This window comes from Callospermophilus lateralis, chromosome 14, assembly GCF_048772815.1.
Source record: "Callospermophilus lateralis isolate mCalLat2 chromosome 14, mCalLat2.hap1, whole genome shotgun sequence".
Lineage (NCBI taxonomy): Eukaryota > Metazoa > Chordata > Mammalia > Rodentia > Sciuridae > Callospermophilus > Callospermophilus lateralis.
This window is the reverse complement of record NC_135318.1, coordinates 17,941,967-17,962,941: the sequence shown is the minus strand read 5'-3', so window position 1 is coordinate 17,962,941 and position 20,975 is coordinate 17,941,967. Positions and strand designations below refer to the sequence as shown.

General features: G+C 34.7%; 1 protein-coding gene across 5 annotated transcripts in view; it reads left to right on the top strand.

The window, feature by feature from the left end:
* Itsn2 (intersectin 2) overlaps positions 1 to 20,975 on the top strand; it is a 128,888-nt gene that overhangs the window by 32,590 nt on the left and 75,323 nt on the right. For all 5 annotated transcript variants that reach the window (XM_076833698.2, XM_077105211.1, XM_076833697.2 and 2 more), the window contains 10 exons: positions 1,770 to 1,976; positions 2,104 to 2,200; positions 3,155 to 3,294; positions 12,381 to 12,444; positions 13,106 to 13,243; positions 14,103 to 14,188; positions 14,867 to 15,129; positions 16,112 to 16,261; positions 17,999 to 18,139; positions 19,459 to 19,546. In XM_076833698.2, coding sequence (XP_076689813.2) covers positions 1,770 to 1,976; positions 2,104 to 2,200; positions 3,155 to 3,294; positions 12,381 to 12,444; positions 13,106 to 13,243; positions 14,103 to 14,188; positions 14,867 to 15,129; positions 16,112 to 16,261; positions 17,999 to 18,139; positions 19,459 to 19,546 — 1,374 coding nt within the window. The remainder of the gene's footprint in view (positions 1 to 1,769; positions 1,977 to 2,103; positions 2,201 to 3,154; positions 3,295 to 12,380; positions 12,445 to 13,105; positions 13,244 to 14,102; positions 14,189 to 14,866; positions 15,130 to 16,111; positions 16,262 to 17,998; positions 18,140 to 19,458; positions 19,547 to 20,975) is intronic.

Below are 20,975 nucleotides of genomic sequence, written 5' to 3'. Positions count from 1 at the left end.
CATCCAAGTGATTACCAGAGCTGTAGAGGGAGGAGAAGGGATGATGATGATAAAATGGTCACTGGGTACAAAATTACAGTTACAGAGGAGAAATAAATTCTGCTGTTCTGTTGCACAATAGAGTGACTATAGTTAATAATTTTTTATTACATATTTCAAAATAACCAGAAGAGAGGACTTTGAATGTTTTCAGCACAAATAAATGATAAATGTTTGAGATGATAGATATGCTAAATACCTGATTTGACCACTACACAATGTGTACATGTTTCAAAACATTATATTGTACCTCATAAATATGTGAAATTATTATGTCACTCAAACATCAAATAAAACAAAAAAATTAACAACTTGAGATTCATTTGAAAGCGTTTACTTGGGAAAATAATTTTAAATTATAAGAAATTATTAAGTTTCTATTAGAAATTTATTTTAAGTTAAGTGTTAATTAGCACTGGATGTGGTAGTGCATGCCTATAATCCCAGTAACTCAGGAGCAGGAGGATCACAAGTTTGAGGCCAGCCTCAGCAGCTTAGTGAAACCCCATCTCAAAATAAAAAATAAAAGACTGAGAATGTAGCTTAGTTAGAGTGCCCCTGGGTTCAATTCCCAGTACCAATAAATGAAGGAATAAATAAATTAATATTAATTAACCAACTGAATTGAGGGCCCAAACTTATAGACTTTGTGCTATCAATTTACATATTCATTAAAGATATGTTGATATGTTTCCTATTAATTTTGATTATCCAGTTTTTTACTATATATGAGAAGCACTCATTTTGAATGGAACATTCAGTTAGCTATCTGTGTTTTATGTAAACTAAAAAATATTCTGCTATATTTTAATCAGCCTACTTTTTGCCTTAAGTTGTATACTTTGCCTTTAAAAAATATATTTATGCTGGGCATGTATGTGCATACCTATAATTCCGGCAACTTGGAACTCTGAGGTGAGAGGATCATGATATAGAACTATCTTTCCTTCACTCCAGATGTTAGATCTTAAATACCAATTACACTGAGATTTAGAGATAAATACCAAATCACTATGTGACTGTATTCATATCTTGGGCTTAGTATTTTTCAATTACTAAACAAATGTCTTCACTTTGCTCCTTTAAAAGAATTTTCCTTGAATTCTAAATACATTGCTTATAAAAAAATATGTGGCATGCTTTCTTGCAAATAATGCAATGTATAAGTGGGTTTCTAAAGTATTTACTAATTAGAACATTTTTGTTTGAGGAGTGTGTGTGTATTCGTGTGTGTATGCGTGTGTGTGGGTGAGTCAAGTAACTTGGCACTTGACTTACATAAACTTAGTTTTTTTTATGTTAAGAAAAACAATTGATCACTAAAGTAGTCTGGTTGAGGGTACTAATACTTAATTGGAAAAGGCTGCTTAGGTTTAATCACAATTAGAGAAGAAAATCTTAGCTGATTAGTAGGCATCTTCTTAGTTCATATAGGTCAGAATATTGGTTTTTAAAGCAGTGATTTACCTTTCTCACTTTTGGTTCGAGACTGCTTTAGGGAATTTTTTTTTTTTTTTTTTTTAACACAGAGCCTTGTGCATGCTAGGCATGTGCTGTACCAACTGAGCTATATCCCCAGGCCTGCTTTAGTGAATTTTTACTAAACAAATATCTTAATTTGTTTAGTTTGCCTATGGTGTTCCTGTTCACTGTACTGTGAACTTGCTATTTGGCATGTGCTTTATAGTTGACTTAGTAGCACTGGAAAATGTGTTCTCTTTTGTCTCTAGGGATGGGAAGCATGCCCAATTTGTCCATTCCTCAGTCATTGCCACCAGTTGCACCTATAACAACACCCTTGTCTTCTGCAACTTCAGGGACCAGTCTTCCTCCCTTAATGATGCCTGCTCCCCTAGTGCCTTCTGTTAGTACATCATCATTACCAAACGGAACCTCCAGTCTCATTCAGCCTTTATCCATTCCTTATTCTACTTCAAGTAAGTGTCTAATGAGTCAGTATTTCATGTGAAGAAACTATTGGATTTGTGTTCAATTAGATACACATTTCCTTCTTTGTGAGACTGCTTAGTGTGAACTTATGCCTTTTTTTTTTTTTTTTTTTAGCATTGCCTCATACATCATCTTACAGTCTGATGATGGGAGGATTTGGTGGTGCTAGTATACAGAAGGCCCAGTCTCTGATTGATTTAGGATCCAGTAGGTAGGAATATTTAACACTTAAACAACTTTCTTTGCTTTCAGTAAGGAATATGTAATAAGCTCTGAACTTATCCAGGTTTTACTTTGTAATAGCCAAATGTAGGTATTTAAGGTAAATCTGCTACTTATAACTCACATAAAGTAAGTTTTTTTATCTTCAGAATTATTAAATGTGGTGTTTTGAAAAAAAATGTAAACTAAAATATATTCTGTGTTTCAATCAGTCAACTTTTTGGCCCAAGCTGTGTACTTGGCCTTTTTAAAAAGTGTGTATGCTGGGCATGGATACACACCTGTAATCACAGCAACTTGGAAGACTGAGGTGGGAAAATCATGAGTTCAAGGCCAGCCTGGGCAACATTATTTCAAAACAAAACAAAACAAAAATGTATGTTTCTCAAAATGTCTCATAATCATTGTACATTGTTAATTTCTTTCTTGAGTAGCTTCTGCTGATCGAGTGTCTTTTAAATTTTAGAAATCAGAAAAGCATCACTTCTCTTAGACGTCACTGTTAAGCTCTTCAAAGCAGTGTGAAAAGAGTGGTAGCGTTAACCCATAAGAACAACATTCCAGTCACAGCCTAAATGTTCACTGATTTTTGTGACCTTATTTTTTCTTAATATCACTGAGCCATAGTTTATTCATTTAAAAGACGGGGACAATAATATCTTTTAAATTTGTTGGGAAGATAAGAAATTATATTTGTAAAGGCTGTAGCATAGTATAAGACCTGGCACATAGTGGCTTATTGGTATGTGATAGACCTTTGGAGTTTTGTACATTGTATGGTACTTGCTTTACTTAGAATAATGATAATTGCTTAAATTTTAGGTTTTTTAAAAATATAAATGTAAAAGCAATTATTATATAAGGTATGATTCTTATTGTTTATCTTACAAGTTTTAATTAAAAGTATTTAATAACAAAACATTTTAAATTAATTTTGTTATAGCTCAACTTCCTCAACTGCTTCACTCTCAGGGAACTCGCCCAAGACTGGGACTTCAGAGTGGGCGGTTCCTCAGCCTTCAAGATTAAAATACCGGCAAAAATTTAATAGTCTTGATAAAAGCATGAGTGGATATCTCTCAGGTAAGCCATATACAGTGCCATTAGAGATGAGAATTAAATTATTATTAAATTATTTTATTTATTTATTTTTTTTTTTTAAAGAGAGAGGGAGAGAGAGAGAGAATTTTAATATTTATTTTTGAGTATTCGGCGGACACAACATCTCTGTTTGTATGTGGTGCTGAGGATCGAACCCGGGCCGCACGCATGGCAGGCGAGCGCGCTACCGCTTGAGCCACATCCCCAGCTCCTATTAAATTATTTTATACAGATTTATTTGAAAAAATGTAATTTGACTTTGTACTTTGTAGGTCAACTAAAGTTTTAATACTCCAAAAGTTTAGATGACATTTGACAAATAAAAATATTATAAGTTGTATGAAATTCAGAGATGAAATCAACTTGATTGCTTCTTCAAAGTTCTTATAATCAAGTTGAACATGTTAGTATACACCCAGGAAAAAGACCTTTTGGAAAAAGACCTGTCTCTCAAATGTATCAACCTCATCCTCTAAGCTTTTCAGTGCATGAAGGAACCCCAAGTCACTAGGTGCCATGTGTGAAATTTAGCCTTCACTTACTTTCCCTATTGGGTCTTTCCTCTGCTTGCCCTTTGCAAACCTCAGATAAGCATTGTTCACCATCCTTTAGTGCTTTAACCCAAATATGCCTATAAGACTTGGTCTTAGATCCTTGTAGAACATTTGAGTCCAGGCTAGAACATTATCCAAACTTTACTAAGTGAGGATTGTGAAGGGGATATACACAGAGGCTAATAGGCAAGCAGAGTTCTTAACCTCTGACTTTCTCACTCCCTCTTCACTTAGAAACTATGATATAGGACAGAGTAAAGTAAATATTTAAAAATAATAGAGCTTTAACATGTCAGGGAATGTAGAATGGGAGAAATTAATACTGAGAGGCTCAGATGAAAAAGAAAGGATTAGGATTTAGACAGAGATTGAAGATGAGGGCATTTGAGATTGACAGAAAAGAAATCCTAGGTAAAAAATACATGGACTAAACCAGCACTACAGAACTTAAAAAATATTCCATATAAAAGACATAAAAAAACAAACCCAAGAGCTCACAAATGAACAAACCTCATTTGAAGAGTAGCTAAGCAAATGAGAAAAGGACCAAATTAAATATGATAAACAAATCAAAATGGAAGGAATTAATAAGCATCTCTCTGTAATAAACTTTGAATATAAATGGACTGAGTTCTCCAATGAAAAGACATAGGCTGGGGGCGAGGTTGTAGCTCAGTGGTAGAGTATTTGCCTAGCACATGTGAGGCACTGGGATTGATTCTCAGCACCAAATAAAAATAAATAATAAAATAAAGGTATTATGTCCATCTACAACTAAAGACATTATCTTAAAAAAAAAAGACATAAGCTGGCAGGATGAATTAAAAAACAAGATCCAATTATATGCTGTTTACAAGAGATGCATCTTACAGGCAAAGAAAGCTGCAGGCTGAAAATGAAAGGGTGAAAATTAGTAAACCATGTGAATGGAGCCCTGAAACAAGCAGGAGTGGCTACTCTCATATTTGACAAAGCATACTTTAAAAAACACAATTAATCAGAAGAGTCAAAGAAGGTCATACTGGTAATGGGAAAAGTGCAAAAAGAATATATAAAAATAATAAATATTCATGCCTGAATTACGGGTTCAACTAATTACACAAAAGACTAGAGACACTACTCAAATTAAAGCCTAAGGAAGACTCTAGTATAATAATAATATGGGTGATTTCAGCATACCTCTCTCACCATTAGATTAGATCATCCAGATATAAACTTAGTGAAGACTCTTTGGACATGAAAAATTTTACACATCAAATGAACTCAACAGACATTTATAGAATATTTCATCCAATAGCAGCTGAATGAATACACTTTATTCTCAGTAACTCATGGAATCTTCTTCAAAATAGACTATATTGTAGATCACAAAGCAACTCTTAGCAAATAGAAAAAAAAGATATAATTCTTTGCATGTTATCAGATCATAAAGGAATGAAATTAGAAAGCATGACAAAACCCTACAGAAACTATATAAACACATGTAGACTAAACAATACTGTTTTAAATGGATGATAAAGAAATCAAGGGAGAAATTAAACAATTCTTAGACTCAAATGAGAATAGTGATATAACATATCAGAACCTCTGGGGCACTATGAAGGCAGTTCTAAGAAGAAAACTTATAGTGTTGAGAGCCTGGATAAGAAAATAAGAAAGATCCCAAATAAACAACTAATGATGTATCTCAAGGCCTTTGAAAAAGAACTAACCAATTTCAAAACCAGTAGAAGAAAATAATTGAGATCAGAGCCAAAATCAATGAACTTGAGAACAACTACAACAATACAATACAAAGGATCAGTGAAACAAAGAGTTGATTTTTTGAAAAGATAAGGAAGATTGATAAGCCCTTAGCCAAACTAACCAAAAGAAAAACGGAAAACACAAATTAATAAAATCAGAGATGAAAAAGGAGAAATCACTACAAACTTTCAGAAATCCAGGAAATTATTAGGAACTATTTTGAAAACTTATACTTTAAAGAATTAGAAAATCTAGCAGAAATGGGTACATTTCTAGACAAATACAATCTGCCAAAACTGAACAGGACATAGAAAATTTAAACAGACCAATAACTTATAATGAGAGAGAAGCAGCAATAAAAAGCCTTTCAAAAAAGAAAAGCTCAGGACTAGATAGAGTCTCAGCTAAATTCTATCAAACCCTTAAAGAAGAACTGATGCTAATATTCTTCAGATTATTCCATGAAATGGAAAGGGATGGAACACTTCCAAATTCATTCTGTGAAGCCAGAACACTCCTACCCAAACCAGATAAGGACACATCAAGGAAAGAAAACTATGACCAATATCCCTGATGAACTTAGATGTAAAAGTACTTAATAAAATATTAGCAAATTGTGTTCAACGGCATATTAAGAAGATTGTACACTACAACCAAGTTGGTTTTATTCCAGATATGCAAGGAATATTTAATATATACAAGTCAATAAATATAACTAATCACATAAATTGAATTAAGGACGAAAACCACTTAGTAATCTCAATAGATGCAGAGAAGGCCTTCAACAAAATTCAGCACCCATTTATGATAAAAACACTGAAGAAACAAGGGATAGAAGGAACCTACCTCAACATCATAAAGGCTGCAGATGAAAAACCCAAAACCAACCTCAGAGTAAATGGGGACAAACTGAAATCATTTCCTTTAAAGTATTGGACAAGACAAGGATGTCTACTCTCACCACTCCTATTTAATACTAGTGCTAAAAATTCTAACCAGAGCAATTAGGCAAGAGAAGGAAATAGAAACGATAAAAATAGGAAAGAAAGAAAACTAATTATCACTGTTTGTGGATGATATGATCCTATGCCTAGAAGATCCAAAAAGTTCCACCAAAAGACTGCTTAGAGCTCAAAAACAAATTTAGTGAAGTAGCTGGTTACAAAATCAACTTACGAAAATGAATAGATTTCCTGTATATCAACAATGAATCTGCTGAGAAAGAAATCAGGAAAACAGTTCCATTCTCAATAGCCTTAAAGAAAAAAAAAAAAAAAGAAGAAGAAGAATACCTAGGAATAAATCTAACCAAGGAGTGAGGAGTGAGATACCTCTACAATGACATTCTTCACACAAGCAGACAAAAACAGTCCTAAAGTTTATTTGGAAGAACAAAAGACTCTGAATAGCCAGCCAAAGCATTTCTAAGTCATGAAAGTAATGTTGGAGGCATCATAATATCTGCCTTCAAATTATACTACAGAGCTGTAGAAACAAAAATAGCATGGTACTGGCATAAAAACAGAATCATAAATCACTGGTACAGAATAGAAGATACAAAGACAAACCCACACAGATACAGTTTTCTGATCCTTGACAAAAGTGCCAAAAACATACATTGGAGAAAAGACAGCCTTTTTAACAAGTGGTATTGGGAATACTGGTTATCCATATGTAGAAAAATGAAACCAGACTCTTATCTCTCACCCTGTACAAAAATCAACTCAAAATAGATCAAAGACCTAGGAATCAGCCCAGAAATTATGCAGCTCCTAGAAGAAAACATAAGTCAACACTCCAACATATGGGCACAGGCAACAACTTTCTCAATAGGACCCCTAAAGCTCAGGAAATAATATGAACAGGTAAATAAATGGGATGACATCAAATTTAAAAGCTTCTGCACAGCAAAGGAAACAATTAGGAATGTGAAGAGAGAACCTATAGAATGGGAGAAAATCTTTGCTAGCTACTCTTTGGACAGGATTAATATCTAGAATCTATAAAGAACACAAAAAACTTGACACCGAAAAATCAAATAACCCATTTAATAAATGGGTAAGTGAATTAAACAGACACTTCTCAAAAATAGAAACACAAATGTCCAACAAAATATGAAAAAAATGTTCAACAACATTAACAATTAGGGAAATGCCAATCAAAACTACCCTGGATTTCATCTCGTACCAGTTAGAATAGCAGTCATCAAGAAAATAAATAATAATAAATGCTGGAGAGGATGTGGAGAAAAAGGAACACTTTTACACTGGTTAGTGTGATTTTAAATGAGTATAACCATTATAGAAATCAGTATGGAGGTTCATCAAAAAACTAAGCATGAAACCACCATATGATCCAGCCATAACACTCCTTGGTATTTATCCTGAAGAATTAAAGTCATCATACTACGGTGATACATGCGTACCCATAATTATAGCAGCACAATTCACAGTAGCCAAACTATGGAAGAGGCCTAAGTGTCTATCAATGAATTAATGGATAAGGAAAATGTAGCATATATACACAATAGTTTTATTCACCCATGAAAAAAATGGAAATTATGTCATTTGCAGGAAAATGGATAGAACTAGAGATGATTATATTAAGTGAAATAAGTCAAACTCAGAAAGTTAAGTATTGTGATTTCTCTCATATGAAAGCTAGAAAGGAAAAAGGAAAAGAAAGGTTGAAGTGGGTAGGGATCTCATGAAAATCAAAGGGGTATTAGTATAGGAAAGGGACCAAGGGATGAGAGTTGGAGAGGAAGGAGGGAAGTACTGGGGAATGATAGTGACCAAATTATATTGTTATACTGTGTGCATGTATGAATATGTTACAACAAATCCCTTCATTATGTGCAACTATAATATACTAATAAAAAATGGGGGGGGGCTGGGGATGTGGCTCAAGTGGTAGTGCGCTCACCTGGCATGCGTGTGGCCCGGGTTCGATCCTCAGCACCTCGTACAAACAAAGATGTGTCCGCCAAATACTAAAAAATAAATATTAAAAAAAATTCTCTCTCTCTCTCCCTCTCTCTCACTCTTTCTTTAAAAAAAAAAATGGGGGGAAAGTATGTGGCATGTTTGGAGAATGAAAAATAGTCTGTGGGGTTGGGGTTGTGACTCAGTGGTAGAGTGCTTGCCCAGCATGTGTGAGGCACTGGGTTCCATTCTCAGCACCACATATAAATAAATTAAAAAATAAAGATCTGGGTTGGGGATGTGGCTCAAGCGGTAGCGCGCTCGCCTGGCATGCGTGCGGCCCGGTTGTGATCCTTAGCACCACATACAAAACAAAGATGTTGTGTCCGCCGATAACTAAAAAATAAATATTAAAATTCTCTCTCTCTCTCTCTCTCCCTCCCTCTCTCACTGTCTCTTTAAAAAAAATAAAGATCCATTGACAACTAAAAGTATGTTTTTAAAAAATAGTCTGAAGTAGGAGTATAGGGTCTGTAGTTCTGCAGTAGGGTAAGGGTGCAATGAGACTTGGAATTAACTGAACAAACAAAATATACAGTGTTTTTTTCCCAAAGATACCTACTTGCATAAATAAAAACATGTTTTCCTTTTAAAGCAAGGGAATTAAGCCCACGAAGTTTTGGATAGTGGGGCTGTTTTATTATTGTACTTCATAACTAACATATTATACTATGTGTTTTTACATGTGCCTATTTTTACCTAAGTAAAATTTTCTACTTTTTAATCAAATGATATAAAACAAGGTATATTGTATTTTTCTTTTCCTGTCCTGGAGATTGAACCAAGGAGAGCTCTACCACTTAGTTACATCCCCAGCCCTTTTTATTTTTCAGTTTGAGACAGGGTCTTGCTAAGTTGCCCAATCTGGCCTTGAATTTGTGATCTTTCTACCTCAGCCTCTTAAGTAGCTGGGATTACAGGTGTGTGTTTTCATGCCCAATTATACTGTATTTTTTTAGATACATATTTTTATAAAATATTTTAATGTATCTGAAACTGGCCTGTGTATTGCCTTAAGTGGGGTCTTGGTGTACTATGTCATAATTTTATGACTGTTTTTTCTTAGTGTGTGTGTGTGTGTGTGTGTGTATATATATATATATATATATATATATAGTAATGAAATGTTAGATTTTATGAGATGTGACATTGAAACTTAATTGAGATAAATGTCATGATTCCCATTTTTTGAAAAAATGAACTTCTTTGGACCCTACATTTTTCATTAAAGGAGTATCTTTTTTCAACTTTAGAAGAGTGTGTTCATATGGGCTTTTCTTAGTAACATACTCTGCTGGCTTGCTGTGGCCCTTTATATTATTCAGACTTTGCTTGTCCTCCTGAAGTATTTTTTTTTTTAACCATTTACATCCTCCTAGCTTGTGTCTGTTCGCTCTTTTGCCTAATGTGAGGGGATTTTCTTTCAATCCTCTTTGTCCAGGAGCTTAAATATTATTAAATCTTTTCAAGTTTGAGACAGTCTTCCATTTCTATTAGAAGAATCCTGCTCTTAACACAAAGACCTCCTTAACTCTCATTTCCTATGTGAAATTTAGAGAGTAATTAGTAGTGTGAATCTATGAGCTATATCCAGAATTTTTTCTTATCTGATTTCTCATAAATAGCCAGATTAAAAATAGAATGGAAGGCTGGGGATATAGCTCATTTGGTAGAGTGCTTCCCTTACATGCGCGAGGCCCTGGGTTCAATCCCAAGCACCACAGGGGGAAAAAATTGAGTAGAAAATATTTAAAAGTTACATAATATGAACAATCAGCTGCAACTTATAATACATGGTAACTTTGATTAGCAAGTCCTGTGTGTTCAAAGTCCAGTGAACCAATGGGGTTAGCTCTATTTGTGCTGGCTTTGTAGTGGGAGCTGTTCCTTAGGAAGAGTTGTTTAAACTCTTAACGTATGTAGAGTTGTGTTGGATAGGCCTTGTTTTAGACTGAACCCGAAGTCGAGACCAACTCTTCTGGTGCTCATGGCTTAGTCACCTAGAGGTGGGAGATGAGGTACTTGCTTCACTGACTAGGAAACCATCCCTGGAGAAGCCACGATTCTATCCATGGTCCAGCAAGCCACAGACTAGCTTACTATCAGTGAATGCTAATTTGAAGAAGACAGGGATTTTCTGTTCTGGATTGTATTCCTGAGCTTTCTGTATGTCTTTTTTCTGGATGTGACATTCTATATCATGAAGTCTATTACAAAAAACATACTTTTGATTACTGAGGGAGAGAAAAGAATTTGAATATTTTACTACATACACTAAACATTCAATAAATATTAGTTATCATTGTCAGATGCTATTCACATAAGTCCTCATGTACCTTAAATAGAAGAAAACTCTGGATTCCAACTTCATGAATTATTTTATTAAACATCCATTTTTGAGGTATTGGGTATGCATTAGCGAATAAGCAGTCCAGGTTTTTGTCTTCTTAGAATGTAATAGCATTGTAGGGGAAACAGATGAGATAAACAAGCAAATAAAAATTACATTACCAGGGTTGAGGCTGCAGCTCAGTGGTAAAATGCTTGTCTCGCATGTGTGAGGCACTGGGTTCAATCCTCAGCACCACATAAAAATAAATAAAGATACTGTGTGTTCATCTACAACTAAATAAATATTTTTTAAAAATTACATTACCAATTGTGATAGAAGATATGAAGGAAACAGGAAATGTATTGAATGATAGGGTGGACTGGGAAGACCTGAGAAAGTGGCATTTTAAATTGAGACAAAGTGGGGAGGATGCAGATATGAAATGACATGGATTTGTAGGATAAAGACAGGAGAAAAAGGGATCAAGGGAACTTTTGGATTCCTGACTTGAGCCACTGGGTGGACAGTGATGTCACTCATAGAGAAAAGAAGATTGGGGAGAATGATTTGTGGTGAAAACTAAGAAGAGAGACATGGAAGATCATATGGAGAGTTTTATATGTATGGGTTTGAGATGAGTGTAAAATATCTAAATAGGTAAAGAAGTATATATTTAGAGGAGAGATTTGGACTATGGATATACATTTGGAGATCATCAGGTTCTAGGTGCCTGTTTAAAGCCATAGAAGTGGATATGACTACATAAAGACAAAGTGCCCAGAACAGTTCCTTAGAGGGATGATATATTTACAGATAACTTAGGAAGAAAGAGAATAGAGACAAAGACATAACCAGAAAAGAGAAATATAAGAATGTGTTAAGCAAGTCATGCTTCAAATTGCACTGGGAGTACAAGAGGGCTGAAGAACCTCTCAAACTGTCTCTGCTTGGTGACTTTTTCCTTTATGTCAACTGCTTGTGTGTACTGCTATTTTTTAAAAATTTCTTTTTTAGTTGTGGATGGATACAATACCTTTATTTTGTTTTGTTTATTTTTAAAAAACATTTTTTTAGTTGTAGGTGGACACAGTATCTTTATTTAAGTTGTACTGAGGATCGAACCCAGTGCCTGACACAGGCTAGGTGAGCGCTCTACTACTGAGCCAAACCCCAGCCCATGTACTGCTATTTTAATGAAAGAACATGGGGGAAGCACTTGAACTCACTAATTCTAGATTTTTGACTTCTTGGAGAAAGTACTGTGTTTGATTACTACTAAATGCTCAGTTTGTGGCACATGGTAGGAACATTTTGATATTAAAAGTTCCCAAGATACCAGCAGTGTTATATTATTGTTGTAGAATTATATAACATATATAATTGTTATATTTAGGTTTACATAACTCTAAAGAGGCTAAAAAATTTTTTCTTTATGGTTTTCCCTTCAACCAGGTTTTCAAGCTAGAAATGCCCTTCTTCAGTCAAATCTTTCTCAAACTCAGCTAGCCACTATTTGGTGAGTTTGTCTATTAATTATTATTTTAAGCTATACCTCCACTATTATAAGAAAGATATTGTTTCTGGAAAAAATTGTTTCTATAAAAGTTTGTAATTCAAAGATCCTCCATAAAAGCAGCCATTTGAAAGTTAACGTTGACTTTAAAACCAAACATACTTGTGCAAAGCATTGTTCTTGAGAACTTAGCATTTAATTGTTTTACAAGAAAAGTACACTTTCCTTCTATATAATGACTTCTATGGAGAATCAGACAATATATCCTTATAGGTAAATGTGGTTAGGTAGATGAATTGAACATGACATAAGCCACCTTCTCACATTTTGTTTCAAAGTCTTCCCTCTTTTGTGTTATGAAAATTAAGGGTTAAAATTAATTCACTTTTTTGTATATATTTTCATTTCACTAAAATATGATAGCTCATTAGTTTTAACATCATTATTATTCTTTTTTTTTTTTAGTTGTTGATGGACCTTTATTTTATTTATTTGTATGTGGTGCTGAGCATCGAACTCAGTGCCTCATGCATGCTAGGCAAGCACTCTACCACTGAGCCACAACCCCAGCCTCCTCATCATTATTCTTTTAAAAATAAAATTTGTTCAAACAGTATTTTATTCCAAATGGACTTTGTAAGTATGAATTTCACATTTTCTTTAGGTCTCTGGCTGACATTGATGGTGATGGACAGTTAAAAGCTGAAGAGTTTATCCTTGCTATGCACCTCACTGACATGGCCAAAGCTGGACAGCCTTTGCCACTGACTTTACCTCCTGAGCTGGTCCCTCCTTCTTTCAGGTGAGTGTCTCTAAAGAAGAGCTATGGTTTTTCATTACTTGGCAGGAGTGCTTTTAGTTTGGGATTTGTTAGGGTCTGTGCTGTACTTTAAAGGATAGAGTTAAATATTTGTGCTGGCATTTGATTTTAATATCCAACGAGTTACACTGGAAAGGAGTACATATTAGAAGGTATGTTTTCACCATGTTACAGACAGGAAATTGGCAACTAAAGAGATTAAGAGAAACTTGCCTGGGCTGGGAATGTGGCTCAAGTGGTAGCATGCCTGCCTAGCATGCGTGAGGCACTGGGTTCATGCGTAAGGCATGGGTTCGATTCTCAACACCACATAAAAACAAAATAAAGATATTGTGTCCACCTAAAACTAAAAAATAAATATTAAAAAAAAAAAAAGAGAGAGAGAGAGAGAGCAACTTGCCCAAGAATAGCAATTAGCTTGCTGGGTGCAGTAGCGTGTAATCCCAGTGGCTCTAGAGGCTGAGGCAGGAAGATCTTGAGTTCAAAGCTAGCCTCAGCAACTAGCAAGGCCCTAAACAACTCAGTGGACCTTGCCTCTAAATAAAAAGTGCTGGGATATGGCTCAGTGGTAAAGTACCCCTGGGTTCAATCCCTGGTACCCCCCCCCCCGCATATCCCCCCCCAAAAAAAAAAGAATAGCAGTTAACTGAACCATAATTTGAATTCAGATCTCTGGCTTGAAATCCATATACTGCTCGCTGTACATTGTAACTATAAACCATACTGTGTTTTAAGTATCTTTAACAGTATTCTAAATATAATCATTGGTAGTTTATATTATCTTGTCTGAAAATTCCCAGGCTGCATGATATTAAATTTGTTTGTTATTTGCTTTTCTTAGAGGAGGAAAGCAAATTGATTCTATTAATGGAACTCTGCCTTCTTATCAGAAAGTGCAGGAAGAGGAACCTCAGAAGAAATTGCCAGGTATCATTGAATGTCTGAGTTGTATGTTTATAGTGAGTTCTTTAAAGTTTTACTTTGAAATGTAGATGCATATTTAGAATTTTTGCATTCTTTAAATTTCATATTGCTATATGAGAAAACTATATGATGAATGAGATGAATTTTGATGGTCAATAAAATTTAGCTAGGCAAAATGAGAAGACTGAAGGAAGAAGAGACAGTGTCCAAGTTAGGGTGTTTCTCCCACTTAGGCAGGATTAGTAGAGCAAACTTTGTGATGAAATCTTTAGCATTAACTTTTTTTTTAAAGATATTGGTTGAAAGAGTACATATGTAACTGTTTTAAAATATTTAAAAGTTAATGAACATGTATCAAACAAAACAAAGGTATAGCCACACAGCTTTCATTGTCCTAGAAGAAAACTCTGAGAAAAAAGCTAAAATAGTATTTAATTGACAAGGATAGTAAAAATTATTTTTCTCTTGGATGAATTCAAACATAAAATTTGGGTTTTTTTGGAATGAATATATTTAGAAGTAAATATTTTCCAGTTTACATTTGAATTAAAATTATTCTTAGGAGAAGTAGCTAAAGAATGAGAGCACACAAATGATCACAGGGTGCAAGTATGTTGAACTAGATTACAGGTCCTATAAGCTCTTGCTGAGTGGGGACAGCTGACAGTGTGCCTTCTTTAGTTACCTTTGAGGACAAGCGGAAAGCCAACTACGAGCGAGGGAACATGGAACTGGAGAAGCGTCGCCAAGCCTTGATGGAGCAGCAACAGAGGGAGGCAGAACGTAAAGCCCAGAAAGAAAAGGAGGAGTGGGAACGAAAGCAGAGAGAATTACAAGAACAAGAATGGAAGAAACAACTTGAATTAGAAAAGCGCTTGGAGAAACAGAGGGAATTGGAGAGACAACGGGAGGAAGAAAGGAGAAAAGAGATAGAAAGAAGAGAGGTTATTTTTAAGTTATTTTATTTCCTAAGAAATCTTTCATTTAATAAGAAATTACATTTCATGTAACAAAAACATGTGTTTTTCTTTTGTTTGTTTTTTGCATTTTTATTGTACCTTTTCCTCTGCATCATTTCATTCTAAAAGATAGGAATCTCCCTTCCTTTAAGAAGGGAAAGAGGACCCTTTCATGTAAGGGCTTTTCAAGGCTGCTAAATGTAGAGCCAACCACTCTGCAGTTGATAGCTCAATCAAAAGAGAATTAACTGTCCTTCCTGAGTTGAGTGAGGAGCTAAGGATTGTGGTGAGCGAGGAGTCAGGCTGAGCCAAGACATTAGAAGAAAGCAAGTTTAGGATTCAGATTTTACAATCTAAGGAATTGGAGGAACAGAAGGACAAGAGTGGGAAGGTGAGGGTCTAGAGAGAAATCAAGAGGGTGGCCTTGTGTAGGTGCTCAGGATAGTGTTATATGGGATCCCTGGGAGGATTGTGTATTAAAGGGTGAGGAATGGAGCACTGTAAATTATAGTGCACTGAAAAAATGTAAGTAGATATTTTTTTCTCTGTAGAAGAATAGAGATGTAATTATTCCTCTTACCATTTGTATTTATGAAGTATCATTTTTGCTCTTAAGAGAAAAATTCCTATATTTAAATGATGGTCCAGTGAAGCAATCAGTGATGGCTGTAGCTCAGTGGTAGAGCACTTGTTTTGCTCATGTGAGGCACTGGGTTTGATCCTCAACACCACATAAAAATAAATAAAGATATTGTGTCCATCTACAACTAAAAATTATTTTTTTAAAAAAGGTGATGATTAAAGTAGTCACTTTGGTGGGAGTCTTTAGTCCTATTAATAAAGCTAGATTTGCCCACCTAATCTTTAGACACTGTGGCCTATGAAGTGCTGAACACTGTCATACCTTCAGTTTCTGAAAGATGCAAAGTTTTTAATTTAAAATTTAACTTTAATTCATTATTCTCAGGCAGCAAAACAGGAACTTGAACGACAACGTCGTTTAGAGTGGGAGAGAATTCGTCGACAGGAGCTTCTCAATCAAAAGAATAGAGAACAGGAAGAAATTGTCAGGTTGAACTCTAAAAAGAAGAGTCTTCATCTTGAGTTGGAAGCACTGGTATGGCTAAAGTTTAATGGAATTTATTTGAATGATGCTAAAGTTACCTGTTGAAAAATACAATTGTTTTTTAAAATCATATCTCATAAATAAATTTTGTGTAATGTAATTACTAGTTTTATTTTCAGATATACTTTCAATAGATTTGACAGTATAGTTTACTAAAAAAGGCTAGAGATTCAAAATGCTGAGAATTCTGTTAAAATTTTAGTTTAGATGCTGGGCAAGACAATTTCTTCCTCTGTGTCTCAACCTTGCCTATGTATAAAATAAAGAATGTACTAATTCAGTAATTTTTAGCTTTCAAAACAGTCTCTAGAAGAAAGCCTACAAAGGATATGACCCAACAGATGGCTCTATATTAATCTGCTTTATTTTTATTAGGGTTTTATCTAGGATTTGGTTGGATAAAAGGATTCTTTTGAGCTGGGAATGTAGCTCAGTTATAGAGTCCTTGCCTAACATGCAAGGCCCCAAGTTCAAACCCCAGGAAGGAGGTGGTGGAGTCTTCCTTTGTTAAAAAGAAAAATGACTTAAAAATTGTTATCAAAATGGTCTCTTAAAATTACTTCCAGTTCTATATGCAGAGTTTAGAAAGGTCCAGAACCTGTACTTAGACATATTGAAGATTGTAGTGTGAGCTCTAGGAAGGATACAGCGTATTTAGTGTGTATTCCTCAAATATGAAACAATCTTCAGTAAAACTTCCATTATTTATGATTTTTAACCAGGGATCACATTTCTCCTCACTCTATTGGTTTGTTAGGGCTACCATAACAAAATACTACAGGTTAAGTAGCTTAAATAGCAGAAATTTATGTTTTTCACAGTCCTGGAAGTTAGCAGTTGAATATCAAGGTGTCTGTGGGTTTAGTTTCTCATGAGGTCTCTCTGGCTTGCTGGTGGCTACCTTATTCCTGTGTTCATAGTCTTTTCCTCTGTGCATGTGCATGTCTATTATGTTTTGTGTCTAGATGTTCTCTTACAAGGACACTAGTCAGATTGGATTAGGACCTGCTCATATTACTTCATTTGACCTTAGTTACCTTTTTAAAGATTCTTTCTCCAAGTATAGTCATATTCTGATGCACCAGGATTAGGATTTTAAAGAATTTTGTAAGGGACACGATTCATCCTATAACGCCCCAACTCACCCTTCTTCTTAGGCCCCATTGAAAATTTCTTATTTTCCTCTCCCTCCTCAGAAAAGAAAGGGGAAGAGAGGTTACTCATTGATTAAGGAACGGAGTACTATTATAGGAAAAGAGAATTGTTTTCAAAAAGGTTCTCTTAGATACTGTTTAACTAGAGGAAATTAGACAATAATATTGAGAGTAGGAATAAAAGCTCAGAGAAGGTAATGCTAAATGTTACATATAAACATTTATTCCTTCTCATTACTCTTTGAAATTATCTCTGATATTAATATTTTAAGTATATGCCTAAGTGCTGAATTCAGAAAAAAACTAAATATATTTGTGCTTTCTCATCTTAACGTTTGATCTCTTATGCTCTGAGAATGATGTATTTTCTTCCAATACTTCTCTTGAGTTAACAGATGCAACTCTACAATATATTTCACTTAGTTTTAGACCTTTATTTCAGAGTGAGTATAAATAATAAGTGGCATTTAAAATTTTAACTAAAAACAAATTTTATCCTGGTAGAACATTTCCTTTTAGCACTTTATGTAAATATATACAACCTTATACATATGTTTGTATGGTCTTCCTCCAGAATGGCAAACATCAGCAGATTTCAGGCAGACTTCAAGATGTCCGACTCAGGAAGCAAACACAAAAAACTGAGCTGGAAGTTCTAGATAAGCAGTGTGACCTGGAAATAATGGAAATCAAGCAGCTTCAACAGGAACTTCAGGTAAGTCCTTTGTTGATAAATTGTCCATAAATGTGTAGTTATTCACAGTTCTTCCAATTGTGTGATTGCACTTTTGGGGATCATGAGCCCCTTGGAGTCTCCGGTAAACCTGTAATGTAAGTATACACATCATAATATCAGAAATTGTATGTCTCCTAAAACTCTGCTAGACATCCAATTAAGTTCTGCTTAATATTTATATGTAAATGGACATTTACCACTTTGAGTTTTAACTCTTTCGTAAAAGAAAAAAAATGTTTGTATATATTTGTCTTGGTCTATTCATGCTGTTATCAGAATATCTTAGACTGGGTAAGTTATAACACCAGAAACTTATTGCTAATAGCTAGAGAGGCTGGAAATTTGAAGACCAAGGCACTTCAAGTCAGTGTCTGGTGAGTTTACTCTCTGCTTTGAAGATGTCATCCTGCACTTCCTCACATGGCAGATGGGGCAGGGCAGCTCCCTTCGACTTGTTTTATAAGAACACTAATCCCATTCATTAGGGAAGAGCTCTCATGATTTAATCACCTCCTAAAATCCTACCTATTAGCACAATTGCATTGGGGGTTAAGTATCAAAATATTAACTTTGGAGAAGACACCAGCATTCATACTGTACCATACATTAAAGTAAGTTTATAGCTACCTTGAAATTTTGACATACTCTTTCCAGAATTGTGGTAAGAATGTTAAATATGTCCCTCAAAACCTGGTAATTCTGTTCTTTGTGCGGTAGGGTGTGTGTGATTCAAGAACTATTTTTGCAGAATAAGGATTCTAAGAAGGATTCATGTCTAGATAGTCTTCTTACCCCATTTCTCTTACTGGATGGTCTGACAATCAGTCTTTTCCCTGTGTCTCAGCATATATAAACAAAAGCCAGAAAACATTTCATGTCTATCTAAACCTGTTTCCTTTGTTCTCCCTGAATTTTTGGTCCTTTTTTGATAATCACACAGGCAGCACTCTGGAGTGTCGTGCTCTGCCCACACATATATCTGTTACAGGTGCCAGATACACCCCTTATGCTCTGCCCACTGTCGACCATTAGAAAGCTAAAGATTGTAGACTTCTAGACACACCCTCTTGATGTGGCTTCTTTATTGCCTTTTTATCTCATCCAGTTATAAATGGATGTTTAAGTGTTTGCTTTTTAATCCTGCATAGTTCTATTCTAGTTTGTTCATAAACTAGAAGCATGTTACAATTATGTATTATCACTGTACTAATTTCATAAGTGATTAAATCATGTTTAAAAGTTTTCAAAAAATTCTTGGGTATTACAACTTAATTAGATATAATTTTTCTTTTTATAAGGAATATCAAAATAAACTTATCTATCTGGTACCTGAGAAGCAATTATTAAATGAAAGAATTAAAAACATGCAGCTCAATAACACACCTGGTAAGTCTCTAGTTTTGTTTATTCTTTTCTGAACGATTGTATCATTGTGTGTATATATATCACATTTTCCTTATCTATTCCAGTCACTGATGAGCACGTAGGCTGGTTCCATAGTTTGGCTATTATGAATTGTGCTGTTATAACCATGGGTATGCATGTATCACTATAGTATGATGACTTTTTTTCTTTAGGATAAATACCAAGGCTGGTTGTTCATATCTAGTCTTTTTTTTTTTTTTTGAAATCAGAGATTGAACTCAGGGGCACTCAACCACTGAGCCACATTCCCAGCCCTATTTTGTATTTTATTTATTTAGAGACAGAGTTTCACTGAATTGCTTTGGGCCTTGCTAAATTGCTGAGGCTGGTTTTGAACTTAAGATCTTTCTGTGTCAGCCTCCCAAGCCGCTGGGATTATAGGTGTGTCCTATGCCTGGCATACCTAGTCTTTTGATGAATGGTGAACCTCCATATTGATCCCATAGTGGTTGTACTAATTTACAATCCCACCAAAAGTGTAAAAGTGTTTCTTTTTCTCACATCCTCTCCAGCATTTATTATTATTTGTATTCTTGATGACTCCCATTCTGACTGGAAGTATTATTATTAAAAAATATCATTATTCTGGACTGGGATTGTGGCTCAGTGGTAGAGTGCTCACCCATCATGTGTGAGTCCCTGGGTTTGATCCTCAGCACCACATAAAAATAAAATAAAGATATTGTGTCCAACTACAACTAAAAAATAAATATTAAAAAAAATCATTATTCTATCATAAATAATATTTTTTCCAATAAGTTAAATTTTCAGAATAATATGGAAAATATTATTATAGATAATAGAGCACTTTTGTGATAAAATGAAAAGTAATTATTGTATGTCTTCCTATATTGATATTTTTATTTTTTATAATTTAAATATCAAATAAGATATTTCATTATTGATAATGCTGATGTTGGACACATGGTTTATCTGAGAGTGTACAACTGCATCTATAAAACATTTCCTGGAAAGTCAGTCTCCAGAAAGCAAAGGCTAGGAAAAATCTAGGTTATACATGCTCAGGTTCTTATTTTTGGCCTCCCAATTTATAAAAGGGTAGAAAGAAGCTGGGAATATTGTGCCAATTTCTTCACATGGAAGAAACACCAGAATAAAAAGTTTATTTTTATGAACTATTCTTAGAATTGTCAATTGCCTTCTACTGATAGGGTTTATTCATATCTCCTCTCAGACTGTCTTCTTTGCATCTGATTCTTTTCTGCTCAAACTATATTACCCCCCTAACTGGACACAATTGCACATACCTATAATCCCAGCAACTTGGGAGGCTGAGAAAAGGATCACAAGTTAGAGGCCAGCCTCAGCAACTTAGTGAGGCTCTCAGCAAATTAGCAAGACCCTAATGAAAATAAGAAAATAAAAAAGA